The sequence below is a fragment of the Hydra vulgaris genome, chromosome 13 (assembly GCF_038396675.1).
Source record: "Hydra vulgaris chromosome 13, alternate assembly HydraT2T_AEP".
NCBI lineage: Eukaryota > Metazoa > Cnidaria > Hydrozoa > Anthoathecata > Hydridae > Hydra > Hydra vulgaris.
In genome coordinates, this window is record NC_088932.1 from 307,528 (window position 1) to 325,000 (window position 17,473).

The 17,473-nt window shown below is 27.2% G+C and overlaps 1 protein-coding gene across 1 annotated transcript in view; it reads left to right on the plus strand.

Moving 5' to 3' along the window:
- The first annotated feature begins 733 nt into the window (after nucleotides 1-733).
- LOC136090382 (probable ATP-dependent helicase PF08_0048) overlaps nucleotides 734-17,473 on the plus strand; it is a 24,351-nt gene continuing 7,611 nt past the window's right edge. Inside the window, exons 1-10 of the mRNA XM_065816981.1 lie at nucleotides 734-905; nucleotides 1,180-1,657; nucleotides 2,034-2,586; nucleotides 2,734-2,752; nucleotides 2,916-2,937; nucleotides 5,798-5,933; nucleotides 6,485-6,575; nucleotides 6,950-7,072; nucleotides 7,338-7,435; nucleotides 7,608-7,702. Coding sequence (XP_065673053.1) covers nucleotides 734-905; nucleotides 1,180-1,657; nucleotides 2,034-2,586; nucleotides 2,734-2,752; nucleotides 2,916-2,937; nucleotides 5,798-5,933; nucleotides 6,485-6,575; nucleotides 6,950-7,072; nucleotides 7,338-7,435; nucleotides 7,608-7,702 — 1,787 coding nt within the window. The remainder of the gene's footprint in view (nucleotides 906-1,179; nucleotides 1,658-2,033; nucleotides 2,587-2,733; nucleotides 2,753-2,915; nucleotides 2,938-5,797; nucleotides 5,934-6,484; nucleotides 6,576-6,949; nucleotides 7,073-7,337; nucleotides 7,436-7,607; nucleotides 7,703-17,473) is intronic.

Consider the following 17,473-nt stretch of genomic DNA (forward strand, 5'->3'; position numbering starts at 1 on the left):
AACTTTTGCTTTCACTTTTGTTACTGTTAAAAAGATTGTAAAAAGAACAATAAAAGTTCCACAAACTTTACACTTCTTAATGAAATTTCTAAATTTATAGGAGAGTATAATAAATTACTTATAATAAGTTACTTTCATCTATTATAAGTTTACTATATATCTAATAAAGTTAAATTACTCTTATCTCCTGTCTTTCGCAATAATTTGAGAACCTTAACTTGCCATATCAGTTTTAAGCTGGTTGTTTAATACTTTACTAACTTTTGTTTTTTCTCTTGTTTTTTTGTTGCTATTTTTGTTTTTTTGTTGTTTTATCTTTGTTTTGCCTGTTAGATATTTGTTTTATAGTCGAAATATGATGGAAGAATATGAGGAGACCAAAATGGGAAGTATGTTGACGGGTTTTATTAAGTAAATATAAAAGCTCAAGTTCACATAGTTCACATTGGTTGCCAGTAAAATGCCCACTTCCTGGATGTAATGATAGCATAACTGATTTACCAAGACATGCACGTTCATCTAAGCATGGACTTTCAAAGGAAGAGACCAAAAAATTATGAGGAAAATTTGATTTGAAAAAAGAAAGGGCTAAAGTTTCAAGTCAATCTTTCAGAACAATTAAAAATACAGATGTCCTATTTGTAATTTTATTACTAAAAGAATACATTCTTTTAGTAATAAAATTACAAATAGGACTCATTATCTCAAAAACAATCTGTCTTAGTACAGAGACATGCTTGATAAAGAAGTTGTATATAGTGAAAGTACCAATTTAAAATTAAAATATCCTTTATACCCTTATAAAACTCAATCTACGGATTCAAGCAAAGTTAATCCTCCACTTGTAAATATAGAAGAGAGCCTAAGTTCTAACTACTCTTTTTCTCATATTCCGGACAAAGATGGTAAACTGGTTGAACCCTCATTTCAAGACTACCTCGATGTATTTTATTTATATTTAAAGAGTTTAATCTGGTGGCAAAAAAGATAGTGTTGCTGCGCATAATGAAATGAAGCAAATAATGAGAATGATGCAAGTTGTGTCGCCACAAGAACCTTGTTACACTAAGTTTTTTGACCTACAAAATTTAGCTTAAGTTTGGCAGTCACAAGTAATTAAAAAGGGTTATAAACCTGGTACCTAACGATCATATTTAATTTCTTTTACTCACTTTATAGAGTTTTTGATTCGGTCTAAGTTAACACCACATGTTGACAATGTTTTGCCAGTAAATATTTCTGTAAATGTGTTAAACTCATGCAAAAATGAGGTTTCTAAGTGGAGAAGTGCTTTAAGAAATGATGAAAGCAACAGGCGATTCAATGTCATGATGCAGGATCTAGAAAATATTATTCCATTAGAAGCTTTCCAAGCAGTGCTTAATAGTGACTTTTATGTTGAAGTGACAACTAAAGCAAAGACATTTTTTTCAAAGTATGGGGATAAACCATCTGAATATTTTATTACACGCTCAATGTTTACAAATTTGAGACACAGCATTTACTTTGGTTTAATCATAAATAATATTTCAAGGTCTAGAGCAGTATCCAACATGACTATTTATGAGTATTTAAAAGGAACATACACACTTACTAAGAGTTTTATTGTTCTTGTGAAAAGCATAAAACAGCACGGAAATGTGGTCCATGTCAGATTGTAATATATGAAGAACTAAAACTACTTTGTGATTGTTATTTGAGGATTTTGAGAAATCAAACTCCAGGTAAAAAGTCTTGAAATCTATTTGTAACATGGTCTGGTTGTGACTTAGAGTCAGGTAGTGTTTCAACGCAGCTAATTTCATTTTTTATAAAGAGCTTGTCTGATGATTCTTGTGATAAAAGAAGTTGTGCTACATTAGTGCGAAAATCACTTCTGACTTTTTTTTATGACAATCACCCAGAAATAAAGTCAGAGTTTGCGACTTTTATGAAGCATAAAAAAGAGACTGGTGAAAGATGATACTCTCTTAATCAGAAAAACAAGGAAGTTTCTGAAGAGCTGAAAAAGTTAGTAAAATAATTTTTTGTAGAAACAAGACTATAGTATCAGACTCTAGCAATCTATCGCAAAACATTCCAACTTCGAGTTCAAAACCAATCCAAAATCTAAGATCTGAAGGTTCCTCTATTGATTCAAATGGCAAAAATGATAGTGATAAAGAATATCAATCAAATAATAAAGATATATTATCTTGCACTAAAAAAAAATGGACACTAGAAGAAGTTCAAGAAATACAAAATTTATTTATGTTTACAGACCAAAAGTCAGTTATTTCTCAAGCATTGATACATGAAGTTACTTACTCAAATGAAGTTTTAAAACATCGAAAACTAAAACAAATTTATGACAAAATCAAGCATATGCATAAACTAAGCGTAGTTATTTTTAATGATAACAAACAAAGTATTTGGATGAAGACAATTTTTACCAAAGAGAAAACTAAAACTATTAAACAATTGTTTTCGTCTTTAATTTTAAGTAGATCAATTGTGTCAAAGGAAAATGTTATGGCTATAATTAATAACAATCTTGAAGCCAAAAACACTTTATCAAAATACATGGATGATCAACTAGTTGCAAAAGTGCGATACCTTAAAACAAAAATAACAACCAAAAAACATTAACTTCAATTTTGTGTATTTATAATTTCATATCATTAAAGTAATATTGTTCATTTTTTTATAATCAAAATTCAATATAAAAATTATGACTCTACTTTATTTTATTAGTCTCTTTTATTAGATCAAAGTATAAAAAAGATAAACAACTGAACATGTTACATAATCATTTTAAATATTTGTTTAATCTTATAATAATAATTATATATTTTTAATTTATGTTTTGATTTAAACATAGCATAAAAGCAAAGTTTGTTATTTATAAATCTTTTTTTATTATATTTTTTTTATAGATATAAGTTGTAACAGTTTTAAGTTTTTATCCTAAAAAAAAACTTTTCTGAAAGTTCAGATTTTATTTATTTTTTAGGCATTGTTAGACAATTTTTTAAAAATAAGTTTTTTAAAGATGAAACACTGTACATGGCAATAATAGTATAACATTTTTAACAGGTATGTGTTTAAGTGTTTAAACATTAAATTGATTCCAAACTTGTTTTAGTTTTTTTTTGTCAGACACCTAATTGAAAAACTTGAAGATGCTTGTAAAAACGCTGGGTAGATTCTTTACAATGTTCTAATATCAAACATTAGAAAAAAGGTAAAATTTTCAGTTAAAAAAGTTTTTTTCCAACTAAATTTTAAAGTTAGAAGTACCTAATATAAAAGATTTTTTCTAACTAAATTTTTAAGTTAGATAGTACATTACTTGTAAAATTGGATACATTTTTTGATTCTATTAATGACTAATTTTTACAGTTTAGAATCTTATAAATTGCCTTCCGGATTGCTGGAGTATACTAATCACTTTTGTTGTAAAAGTACGCATATGCAAGTAAACCTAATTGCAAATACTGTTGATAAATAATTATATCCTATATATTTGTTTTTTATTCTCCTTTCTTGATATGTGCGAGTGGACTAATAATTTTAAAATCTTAACCATGCAATGCATTAACATTGGTTCTACTATCTCCAGAAATATTTTTGAAGTGCAACTGCAGAGAAGTGGTTATCTTGGTTGAGCTTCAAAATTATGTCTTGGTTGCTTTGACTTTAAAATTAATGTCTTGGTTGTCCTTCAAAATGACGAGCTTATTTTTCTCATAAATTCGTCATTTTAAAGCACAACTAAGGCAACTAAAATTAAACAGTTTTAGGCTCGTCAACTTTATTTTTTGACTTATAATGCGTAGGAAATTGATCATTAAAAACCAAGTCATCATTAAAAAAAAAGTTGATATTTCGTGATTTATAAGGCTATAATGAATAACAAATATTCCGTAAAAATTCTAGTTTCTAAAGAATCAACTTTTGAATTTACTCGAAATTAAAAGAAACACATGCTTCATTTTATCGGTACGCGAAGATTGTAAGTTCTTTAAAGGAAAAGCTTTAAATACCTTTCTATTATGTTATTACTAAATAACTCATATTATGCCAGAAAATGCAGAAAAGTCAAATAAAACAAATAGTCATAAGTTGTTACCCGAAGGCAATGTTTCAAAGTGTAATTCCTTTTTGTCTTTTAGAAATCAAGTAAAGTTATTATACAACTAACGCAGAAATCATAAATTATTGCTTTTTAGAGTTATTGGATACATTTTTGTTGTTGAGCGTGTAAATCACACATTTGCAAGCATGCGTGCGTAAAGCCAGGATCTTTGATCTGGATAAGATTAAAACTTATTTATGATTTTTTAGATTTAGACATAAAAATGTTAATTTTTTCGAAAAGTTAACATTTTTGTATTTAATTATTAAACTTTATTTAGTTATTTCAGCCTTTAGGATAAATTGCACGACCCCATACGACTTTTTAAAAAGACACTTATAAAGTTCAAGGCAGTTGCTATTATTCAGAAATGAAAAATACATTTCAAAAATAAATAAATCTTCAAAAATAATAAAACGACCATCGTGTTCTGTAACGCCACAATAGCAACTTTAATGGTTATTTTGATCACAAAAAAGTAAATAAATTAGAAAAATCATGTTATTTGAATGCATATTAGTTGCTAAAGATTCAAACACCTAATACAAAAAATAAAAAATCCTCAAAGAAATATTCTAGAATATGCACTCGAATATGACACTTTTAAACTCTTTTTTCAACTTTAAACTAACGCTCACAGATTACTCAGGTAAAACAGTTGTACCTTAAAACTTTTTAAATATAAAACTGTGATAATTATTAATGATCCAAATTTAAGAAAGTTGATTTTCTTTAGTTATAGGGTGATGTAGTCATAAACTTATTGAAAATCATCTAGAACAATGACTTTTTACATCATCTTTTGTTAAGCCGGAGTACTGATAACTTCGGTAAAGCAACTTTTTTTAAACTTTAGCTTAAGTATCAAGATGAATAACTTTTCAAATAATGTTTTTTATTACCTGGCCTGAGAATTAGAAACTAATACTTTCTTTAAGAAAGCATTTTGCTAATAAAATCCGCTTTCAAATCTTAGAACCACGTCATTATAATCCACCGCCCAAAAGTTACATTAGCGAACTCGAAATCACCATACTGATGATGATGATGATGATGATGATGATGATGATGATGATGATGATGATGATGATGATGATGATGATGATGATGATGATGATGATGATGATGATGATGATGATGATGATGATGATGATGATGATGATGATGATGATGATGATGATGATGATAACGATGATGGTTATGATGAAAATGAAGCAGTTGATGATGATGATGAAATTGATAATTAATAACGATGATGATAGTAACGATGATGATAAGTAAGGTAGACAATGCAAAAAAAAAAGGACACTAATAATAATGGCAATAAATTAAAGAATGATGACAACCGTAGATTATCATGTTAACAATGATGATGTTAGATGTAATGATAACACTGACAATAAAAATGATGAGAATAACGCTTTTTAAATACCTGCACAAGTTAAATTGATACAGCAATCAGTTATATCAGTAGTATTCGCTAAAACAAGATTTTTATGGATCAAGACATATCTTCGTTCTATTCTTAGTTCCTCCACCACAAGAGACACTACAATTTGACCAGCTGCTCCATTCTGACCAATATGATATAGTGTTTACTAAAGCCATAACATAAACATTACACATAATGGAGTTGATTTTCATTAATATAAAACGCAACTTTGAGTAGTTTTTTAAAAGAATAAATGATGAGAGTAGTGACAATAATGATGATGAAAAAGATAATGAAAAAGATGATGCGGATAGTGATGACGTTGATGGCTTTGATAATGATGATGAAGATGATGATGATAATGATAATGGTACGGATGACAATGTTTAATAATGAATACAATGACATTGATGATGTCATGATGATTATAATAACGACAATGATATTGATGATGATGATGAAAATGATGATGATTATTATGATGATGACGCTTATGATGAAAATGAAGCAGTTGATGATGATGATGAAATTGATAATTAATAACGGTAGACAATACAAAAAAAAAAAGGATACTAATAATAATGACAATAAATTAAAGAATGATAGCAACGGTAGATTATCATGATGATGTTAGATGTAATGATCACACTGACAATGAAAATGATGAGAATAACGCTTTTTAAATACCTGCACAAGTTAAATTGCTATAACAATCAGCTATATCAGTGGTGTTCCCTTCACATGACTTTGCTAGACCAAGACATATCTTTGTTCTATTCATAGTTCCACCACCACAAGAGACACAACAATTTGACCAACTGCTCCAATCTGACCAATATGATATAGTGCTTGCTAAAACAATAACACACTATCACATTAAATAACTTTACTTTTCAATAATATAAAATACAATTTTTTTGAATGAATTTTTTAAGAAGAAAAATGATGATGATATTATTAACCATGATGAAAATGGTAAAGATGACATAGATAATGATAATAATGATGATGATAATGATGGTAATGGTAAAAATGATAATGATGATAGTTATAATGATGATGATATTTATGATGATAATAATAAAGATTAAAAGGAAGCAGTTGATAATAATTATGATGAACAAACAATTATTCTATAAGATATTAGGCATTTATTCATTAAATACCTGAACATGTTTGATTACTGGAGCACTCAGTTATATCAGTAGTGTTTCCGACACATAAATCAAATGTACCAAGGCACATTCTTTCTCTATTCATAATTCAAACACCACAAGTAACAGTGCAGTTAGACCAGCTCTCCCAATCTGAAAAAACCTGAAAAAAGATTTAATGAAATAAAAAAAAAATCGCCCACACAAAGTGCAAATTAAAATGCAACTTTGCAAAGTAATTTTTAGATAAATGTCACAATGAAGACGATGATAACAATGACAATGATGATGATGATGATAATAATAATGATTATGAGGAAAAAGATGATGATTATGATGTTGAAAAAAAAATTATTTTACAAGACATTAGTAATTTATTCATTAAATACCTGTACATGTTTGATTACTATAACAATCAATTGTATCAGTAATATTGCCACATATCAAATATACTAAAGCACATTCTTGTTCTATTCATAACTCCAACACCACAAGTAACAGTACAATTAGACCAAGTTCCCCAATCTAACCAACTTGACTTTGAGTTTGCTTAACAAAAAAAACAGGACATTGAAAGCTAAAGTTTAATGATGATGATCCTCCTCATCATTATCATCAAAAGTCTTTAATTTAGGTGATAATGATAATGACAGTGATGATGACGTTAATGATAATAAACCAAAATGGAGGATAATAACAATTATGATGATTATCTATAGAATGATGGCGAAGGTAGATATCATTGAAAGTTAGTATACTCGAATATTAGAATAATGATAACATTGAAAATGAAAGTGATAAGAATTATGATAAACAACACTTTTTAAATACCTGCACAAGTTAAATTGCTGGAACAATCAACAGTGTTCCTTTTATTTTCATTAATATGAAATGCAACTTGAAGGAGTTTTTAAGAAAAATAAATTATGATAATTGTGATAATAGTGATGATGATAGAGATAATGATGATGATAATGATGATGATCATATGGAGGTTCAGTAAAGCGATCTGAATGTCCTATATTACAATGCATTTGTTCAATAAAGCAATGTGACACAGCCTATGTTGGATTTCGCAGCCACTTTGTTTTTTATTGCAACTTGTTGTTTGTTAATGTAACCCCAGGAGTGCGCCTTTTGCCTAGTAAACTCTTTATTTTTAAAAACAAAAATGTCGTTGTAAAGTTAGCCAAAATAAAGTTTTTTAGACTGTAATATAAATATTTGTCTTATTTTTTAAGATATATACATATAAATTTAAAAATATATATATAGTTATTTATCATAAGTTGCAATGCGAGCTTATGAGCTCACACGAAGTACCCATCCGAGGATAAGCCACTATAGCAACTATGCTGGAGGTTGTCCAGCCAATTCTTGAATGCGTTGACTACTTCTGCTTTCACTGTATAGTTGGATAGTGAGTTCCAACAGTTAACGATTCTTGATCTTGCAATATAAATGTATTTTTTAACAGTCCAAGAAATTTATTTGCAATCGAAACAGCTTTATTGACTTGTTTATCTGGTCTAATATCTTAACTTATTGTGACTCCATGGTCTATTTCTATCATCGTTGTTGTTTGAACTCTTTTAGCTCCTGATAGTAGTTTTTGCATAGTATATGTCGCTGATTTGTTTGCTCCTCCAGTTTGCATCACTTTCGATTTACTAAGATTTAGTTGCATTTGCTAATTGCAGCACCAATCACTTACCTTGTTGATGTCATCTTGCAGGCTTTAAGTATCAAGCTCTTCGTTTCTTGGACGGACTGGTGCTTTTAATTTGGTAAAACATTTTGCAGCAAAAGTTAGTGTTGTCTGGGAAACCATTAATAAAGATGGAAAATAGAACTGGTCTTAGCATGGATCCTTGGACAACATCGCTAGATACTGATGCCCATCCTGATGTTGTGTCGCATAAAACAACTCGCTGATGTCGGTTTGTTAAAAATGAGTGAATCCATGCAAGAATGTTCCATATTTGTTCAGTTTTTCAATAAGACTATGCTGTACTAAGTATGTAAGTATGCTGTATACTGTATACTGTAAGTATGCTGTACTAAATCTAATGCAAGTGAAAAGTCGAAAAACATGATATCTAGTGGTATTTTTTTTGCCATTATTTTGGTGGCTTAGTCCATAGTTTTAAGAAGGTTTGTTGTACATGATTTATTCGGGTCAAAACCAAGTTGATCGCTACAAAAAAAATTTGATTTTTGTGAAGTAGTTGATAAGTTAATTCCTTACTATTTTCTTCATAATTTTGCATGGGACCGAAGTCAAGCTGATTGGTCTTTAGTTTCTGGGATCTGTTGGGCTTCCTTTTTTAAACGCTAACTAGGAGTATATATATATGTATATACATATACATATACATATATATACATATACATATATATATATATATATATATACATACATATATATATATATATATATATATATAATATATATATACATACATATATATATATATATATATATATATATATATATATATATATATATATATATATATATATATATATTTATATTTATATATATATATATATATATATATATATATATATATATATATTTACATATATATATATATATAAAATGTTTTTTTTGTTCCCTAGGGAAGTGAGTGCAAACAAAATGAACACGATTTACACACAAGTTTTTCACATTTTGCTGTATTTTCCTAGTCTCAACAGAAACTCCAAGAGCAAAACTAGGTTTTTCGCTATCATATGAACATGTTAGAGAATGTTTTTAAAGCCTTTTGTATAAAATACTAGTGCCAATCACTATCTCGACAAATTGAACAGAAAAAATGAACAAAACTTGTCCAGCTTGTTCATTCTTATCCATTTTCCGCATTTTGGTGGTCTCCACAGCACTCCGCGAGGCCTTTGGCACAACTTAACTGGGAATTATGTATTTTATTTTTACATTTTTTAATGCTATTTTTATTACACTTATACATATTTTTTAAATTTTAATTTATTTCTATTTTTATTTATACATATTTGAATTTTTTATTTAATTATAAAAATATATTTTATATATTTATTTTTGTGATTTTTATTTATTATATATTATTCTTCATTTTAATTTTCATTTATATACGAAAACGATTAACTACAGCCATAATACCATATTTAAAACTTATCTTATTTATAAATGAATACATATAAATATATTAAAGTTAAATGTACGTAAAATATATAGTGACGAAGTAAATTAAAAAAAAAAAGAGGTTGGTTTTTCTTTAATTGAATATAAAATACAAACTTTTACATTTTAACGATTTTTATTATTTAAAGCTTAGATAATAAAATCCGTTTCGACATAAAAGTTTGTACTTTATTTATTAATAAAAGAAAAACACAACTCTGATGAATATATAACTTTTTATACGATTATATTTTAAACGCATAAAATGTTCTTTTTATTAAGCTTAAAAAATATCGATTTACCTTGAAGATTAATGTAGAAGTTTGTATTATATTTGCTTTTTTGTTATGAAGAAAATACGAAACGTCGATGCTTATTTTTTAGAAAAACTTATTTAACATTTAACATATTTAATTGTAGAATACTTATAACAAATTCAATTATAAAAAGCTAAAAGAATCAATTTTTTATTAAAAAACATTTTTCTGTGAAGAGTTATTAAAAAGACTTTTTAACTTATTTTAAAGCAAACCTAAAACTTTTTTTTTTACACTTATTTTCTTATACACTTTTAGTAAATTTTTAAACATGTTTTAAAATGATCTTTTTTAGGCGAACTTTTAAACATGTTTTAGGTAAGCACTTTAAGTTTACATTCAAAAATGTTTTAAATAAATTCACTTTAAGCGAAGTCTTTAAGCATTATTTCAATAAATCCACTTTAAGTGAAGTTTTCATACATATATTTAAATAAATCCACTTTAAGAGAAGTTTCAAACATCTCTTAAATAAAGGTAAGTTTTAATTATTTTTTAATTAAGAACTTTACAACATATTGAAAATAAACTAACTTTAAATAAAGGAATTTTTAAACATGATTTAAATAAATCTATTTTAGACAAAGTTTTAAAAATATTTTTTAATAAATCTACTTGAAACGAATTTTCAAACATGTTATCAATAAATCAACTAAAGAGAAGTTTTTAATCACGTCTTAAATAAATCCACTATAGGCAAAGTTTTCAAATATGCTTTATATCAACCCACTTAAGGCAAAGTTTTAAACATCTCTTAAATAAATCCACTTTAAGCTAAGTTTTAATCACGTTTTAAAGGAGTCTACCTCAAGCAAATTTTTTAAAATAATTTAAATAAAATCTACTTTAAACAAACTTTTAAACATGTAAAATTAAAAAAAAATGTGATGAATGAGTTTTTAAAAACATAAAATTAAAAAAAATGTCTTAAATAAATCCACTTTAGGGAAAGTTTCCAACATCTCTTAAATAAATCCACTTTTAGCTAAGTTTCATATATGTTTAAAAAAAACTTAAATAAGGCGAATTCTCAAACATGTTTTTAATAAGTCCACTTTAAGCAAACTTTCACACATGTTTTATATAAATCCACTTTAAGCAAAGTTTCAAACACTTTTAAATAAGTACACTTTAGGCAAAGTTTCAAACATCTCATTTAGCAAATCGGTTTTATACTAAGTCGCAAACATGTTTTTAAAATATCTACTTTAGATGAAGTTTCAAAAAAGTTTTCAATAAATCCACTTTAGGCGAAGTTTCAAACATCTTTAAAATAAATCCACTTTTAGGCTAAATTTCATACATGTTTAAAAAAAAACTACTTTAGCAAGTTTTAAATATGTCTTTAATTAACCCACTTTAGTCAAAGTTTCAGTTATGTTTTCAATAAATTTATTTTAATAGAATTTTCAAACATGTTTTTAAGAAATCCACTTTAAATGAAGTTTCAAACATTTTAAAAAAATCTACTTTAGGCAAAGTTTCAAATATGTTGTCAACAAACCTTAACATAAGCAAATTTTCAAACCCAGTCTCCTTTTCATACAATCATTAAAACTCCAACGTTAATTTATTTTAAAAATTTTGATGTATTTTACGTTCGAAAATTTATTAGTATTCGATTATTATATAAAATATTAGGTAAATGTGGAATAGTCCACTTTAAGTTGATCTAACCTTATTATTTTCGTTAAGTGGAACCTTTAATTGATAAAAAAACGCTATGTGGACTTCGTAGCGTATATATATATGTTTATATATATATATATATATATATATATATAAAAATATATATATATATATATATATATATATATATATATATATATACATTTATATATATATATATATATATATATATATATATATATATATATATATATATATATATATATATATATATATATATATATATATATATATATATATATAAATATATGAGTGTATATTGGTACATGTTGTATTCTATTAAAAAAAATAACTCATATCTGCTTAAGAGTGATTTATATTTTTGCAAAATAGATCAAATTATATTAAAATAATTCAAATTAAATTAAAACAGTTAATATAATACAGGAAATAGGATTTAGATTACCTATTTGAAGGTCTTAATCAACACCCCATAAATTAAGAAACGCCTAATTTCACTAACAACAAAACAAAAAAGATAAAAAGTTTTCCCTCGCAGAGCCTTAAATTAATTAAGAAATAAAACATCAAGTTTAATAAAAATAAACACGTAAAAAAACTTAAGATCCTTTTGTTTTTTAAATAAAATTAGCGTTGCGTAATTATGAACGATCCCTAAAACAAAAGGTTACATTTTGCTCAACAATGGATCAAGAAAATTAAATTAGACTTAATTTTTGGAATGCATCTTTTACAGTTTTTACTTTATTTTATATACTTTATTTACAACTTATATATCGTTAGCTCCTTATCTGTTTCAGCTGAAACAGATACTTGAAGTTTATTGACAGTTACCATACGTATTATATATTAAAATATATTTCCATTAAAACTACAAAGCTTCTTTAAAAATGTTTGAATGATTTAAAGTTAGTGGGGCGATTATGACATTTTCCGGAATAATACAGTATCAACCTTATCGATTTTAAACGCTTCTTTAATATATATAACCTAAAATTAGTTTATGAATTTAATTTACCCTTCCACCTGCCGTTCACTGATTATATAATGCTCAAGTTCGCTGATTATATAATGTGCATATTATTTTACGCTAAAGGTTTCAGCCACCAAAAAAAACATTCTTTTAAGGGTCCAACCTGCCTTATGCGTTCTTAAATGCTCTTAAAAGATATCTCTTGAAACCCGATTTTTCTTATTAACTCAGCGCCTTTGGTCATGTACTTATCCTAATATTTACTCAATATTTCAGGAACAATATTTAAAAAAAAAAAATTTCATAGAAAGCTCTTTAACTTCTATAATAATTTATTATTAAATAAAGTAAATTTAAAGTTTTACTCGATTTATCAAAAGTAATCTGTCTAAACCACCAATAAATATGCGTATTTTGTTTAACACTAACAAGTTTTTTTGTTAAACCTCAAAATCTTTTTTTGAAATTATGAAAAATTATATAATTTTTTTATGGTTTTTTACTGATATTTGACCTTAAATAAACAAAGAATCAAGGTTTTTTCAAGCGATCGGTATTGTAACCTTCATTAATCGGTAATGCAACTTCTACGACATACCCGTGAAACAGCTAAAAATGTATCTTCTTTTCATTAAAAATATAATAGTATCTTTCATACCAAAGATAACGGAGTCCATCACTCACTTTCATAATCTCCCATTAACAAAATAAAAATAATGATTTTTTTTAGATTTATCATGATTTCAAGTATATTTAGAAACATTTTATACTCGGCTTTATAAAAAAATTTAATGAAAAATTCATATTTTAGGCTAACGAAGATGATGATGACAATGATTAGACATATCACGAGGTTTGATTTTTTATATATTTGCTATACCTTTGTGTAGATTTGCTACACCTAATATTGTCTTGCTACATTTTAGGGTAGAAAAGCTACTATACCCGGTAGAAATGTTACACAAAAATAGAGAAGATATATGTCTCAATTCTATAAACACAAATGCTGCTACCCTTTGATTTTGGCCAAACAAACTTAATTCAACTTAGCTGTTTTTTCATTTATGGTGGGTGTTAATATAAATTTACAAACTTGTATGAATACTAACAAGTTAATTACATAAGTGAGTTTTTTTTGAAGAGGTTTTAGTGTTGCGTAGTTTTTTATGATTTGTTACTTACTAGCTGGAGTTACCCGGCGTTGCCCGGGCCAATATTTAAACTGGCTTACCTGATATCTGTACACAAAAATGGGCCCAAAAAATGGTCTACCCTGACCCCGGGGTCAGGGGGGCCCATTTTTGGGCCCCCTTGACCCCGGGGATCGGGGTACGGGGTTAAAACCCAGCTAAGAACCTTCTCCCCCTCGAGGACTACCCCCATGCCAAATTTCATCGAGATCGGTCCGGCGGTTTGGATTTCTATAGAGAACAAACAAAGAAACACACACACAAACAAACACACATTGCCCTTTATATATATAAAGATTATTGAAAGTCGTTTTAAATTTCTACATTTCAAAAGCGTAAGATATTTTTTTTTTATTTTAAGTTGAAGTTATTAAGATCATTTTATATTTTAAAGATAAAATTTTGAGAATAAAAGTTTTTTTTAAAAGTTAACAAGTTCTATATTTTATTCAGATCTTATTTAGAAATGATGAAAAGTAATATATATGTGTAAAAAAATACTAAAAACTTTTTATTTTATCAGCTTGTACAATGATATAAGTATGGATCCCAAATGAAATTACTGAAATCTTGCATCTTTTCATAGATCATGATTTTTAAGGTTGCCTTATTCCGTATATTTGTGAAAAAATTAAAAGCAAAGCAATTTTACAAATATGGAATCCAAAAGTCGTTTATGACAAACTACAATAATTATTGTTAACAAAATTAATAAATGCAAATGTCTCCGGTTTTGACAATAAAATTGTTTAAATTCGGGAAATAAATCATAGCGATAAATGTATTTTAATGGTCATTTTCATTAAAGAAATTAGTAAATGTTTACCAATTTAGAAAGCTTAGTCGGATAAAAACTAGAAAGTACTAACAATGGTCAGCGCTTAATAGAAAATTTATAAAATTAACAATGAAATTAGATACGAAAAAACATAATAAAGAACTCAAGCTGAGCAGGTAAAACAATGAATTGTTGAAATAGTTTTTTTTCCTCCATTTTTTAAGCTTTTCTTTTGATAAATGATGAAAGTGAAAAAGTATAATATAATATAAATTAGTTTTTCATTATAATTATTTGACATATTAACTTCCCAGAAAAGTCAAGAAAATGTAATTACCCACATAATTGTTAATTAAAAAAATATGTAAAGATACTTTTACATATTTTCTATAAAAAATGCATAAAATATAATTTACAAGGTAAAGTGTCTTATATTTTATATATCATCACTGTCAAACATTTGTCAGTTGTAAAGCAAAAATTTTAGTTTTTTTTCCAAGACGATTTCAAAACTTTCCAGCGATTAGTTTTTGGCCTGCAAGTTTCTTCGCAATAACTAGAGACAATACGAGGTTTTCTTTGATTGATTTAAAAAATACAAAGGGAAAAAAATAATACTTTTTTGATTTTTTTGAAAATTTTGATCATAGTAGATCATCGATTTTTTATTAATAAATACGGTTTTTGCTTATTATCATTGTTTTAAAAAGTTCTTATTTGAAAAGTTTCTAAATTCAAAAATGGTGATCTACCTGACCAAAAGCATTTGATAGATTGTTAAACATGAGTAGCATTTCTTATTTTTCAAACAACGCAGAACTGAACAAACAGTTTTGCCTTAGGTTTCAACTACAACTTAGTATCGTGAAAAGTGTCTTGACAGTAACGGGAATTGCAAGTCTGTAAAAAATGTGATGTTAAGTTTGCTTCTCTATTTAATTCCGAAACTGGCAACCGCTTGAATACTATTTTGCAAATTGAAAGTGACAGAGCAGTTTCTGGATTCTAAATTAAAATTGTTACATACATTTATCAAGTTTCAAAAAAATTTATTAGTTTCCACTGAGTGTTGGAAATAAAGCAGATCATGATTTAGATTTGGAGAAGCTAGCGGACTGTTTTGAAGCAATTATAACACAGAAATAACTGCACTGTCTTACGATATTTGATAAAAAATTTTTTACAAAAACAGTTTCATTTGTACTTTGTTGCTTTTGGGGTACAAATTTTAAAATTGGCATTTTGTAATAACGCTTAATGTATAATTTTTAATTCTAAACCATTTTTTTAATGATATATTTACAAAACACATAAATAGTCTTCTGCTGATGGCACTTCTGTTTGGATTTATGCGATAATACTAGTACATATGGTAAATAGTCTTGCCGTACAACCTCAAAAATGTTTCATCACACTAGCTCTTTTGCGAGAAGACTTTGAATCACGCACTTAAGTCCAAGAGCAGTCAGCAAGTAATGAAAATAAAGGTTTTCCTTTATAAAGACTTTCCATCTCACTGATTTCTAGATTAAACCGTTCACCATGCTCATCAAATACATCACACATAATTTCCTTGACAAGTTGTCATGGAATTTATGTGTGATTTATTTGATGAACACTAATCATCCACTGATGCTTATTAAACTGTACGACATTTAAAATATCTCTTCGATTTGTGTAGGTTTCTTACATGATCATTGAATATGCAACAGGCACGGATGGTAGCTGAATGCTAACAACTCAGCTACTATCACACACCAATGTAACAATTCAGCTTTGACACTTGTCTTTGAGGCACCAATAAAAGATGCCATAAAGTAGAATTGTATTTCTGTTCATAGATTTGAAATTAACCGTCAAGGTCAAAGCATTAACAGAGTTCATTTTCTATTTGGAAAAATGAAATTATATTTTGTGAATGTTTACAGTAAACTGATATTCTAACACCTTTTTGTAACAATTATTTTTCGTTTAATCAGGTTGCTTGCCGTTCACTATGATACTGTAAAAAACTGAGGTCTGTCATCATTTTAATTTGATGCTGATGGAAGAAAGTTGTTCTCTTTATGTACAATTCATATGTCTTCATCTATTTCTTGGATGTCTGTGTGTATTTCTTCAAGCAAGTAATCAGGTTTCTTGTGTACTGAAATGGAATTTGAGAGTGGTATTGGACAAGAGGTAGATTGAATATTTGGATATAATATATTTTCAGTTATAATGGCAGTATAAGAAAGATTTCCGGAGTAAAAATTACAATCATTGAAATGTTTTTGTAACCCACACCAGATCATAGGAATGCCAAATGTCATGGGTAGCCAGTATTTAACCAATTGCTTAGTCGTTAAGAACAGCTATATTAACAATACCTAATTAGCCACATCTACTTTGTATTAAAATAAGCAGCATACAGCTTTCAAACATGTTTATTAATGGAAGTTTGCTATTTTTATTTTTTTCTTGCGGTAAATTCGCCCCATATAAATCGAAACTTGTTTTTTTCTTTTTTACAGCTGCGACTATAATAGACCTGGAGCTGCGATACTAAGAGCAGATTGTAGATAAAGTTGCTTAGTAAAAACTGAATATTAATAGATACCCAGATAAGTAGTTTAAGTTTTATAAAAGGAGAATAAATACTTAAATGCTCAGAAATGAAGGGGGAGGGCGGTTTAGAGGAAAATAAAAACAGTGTCCTT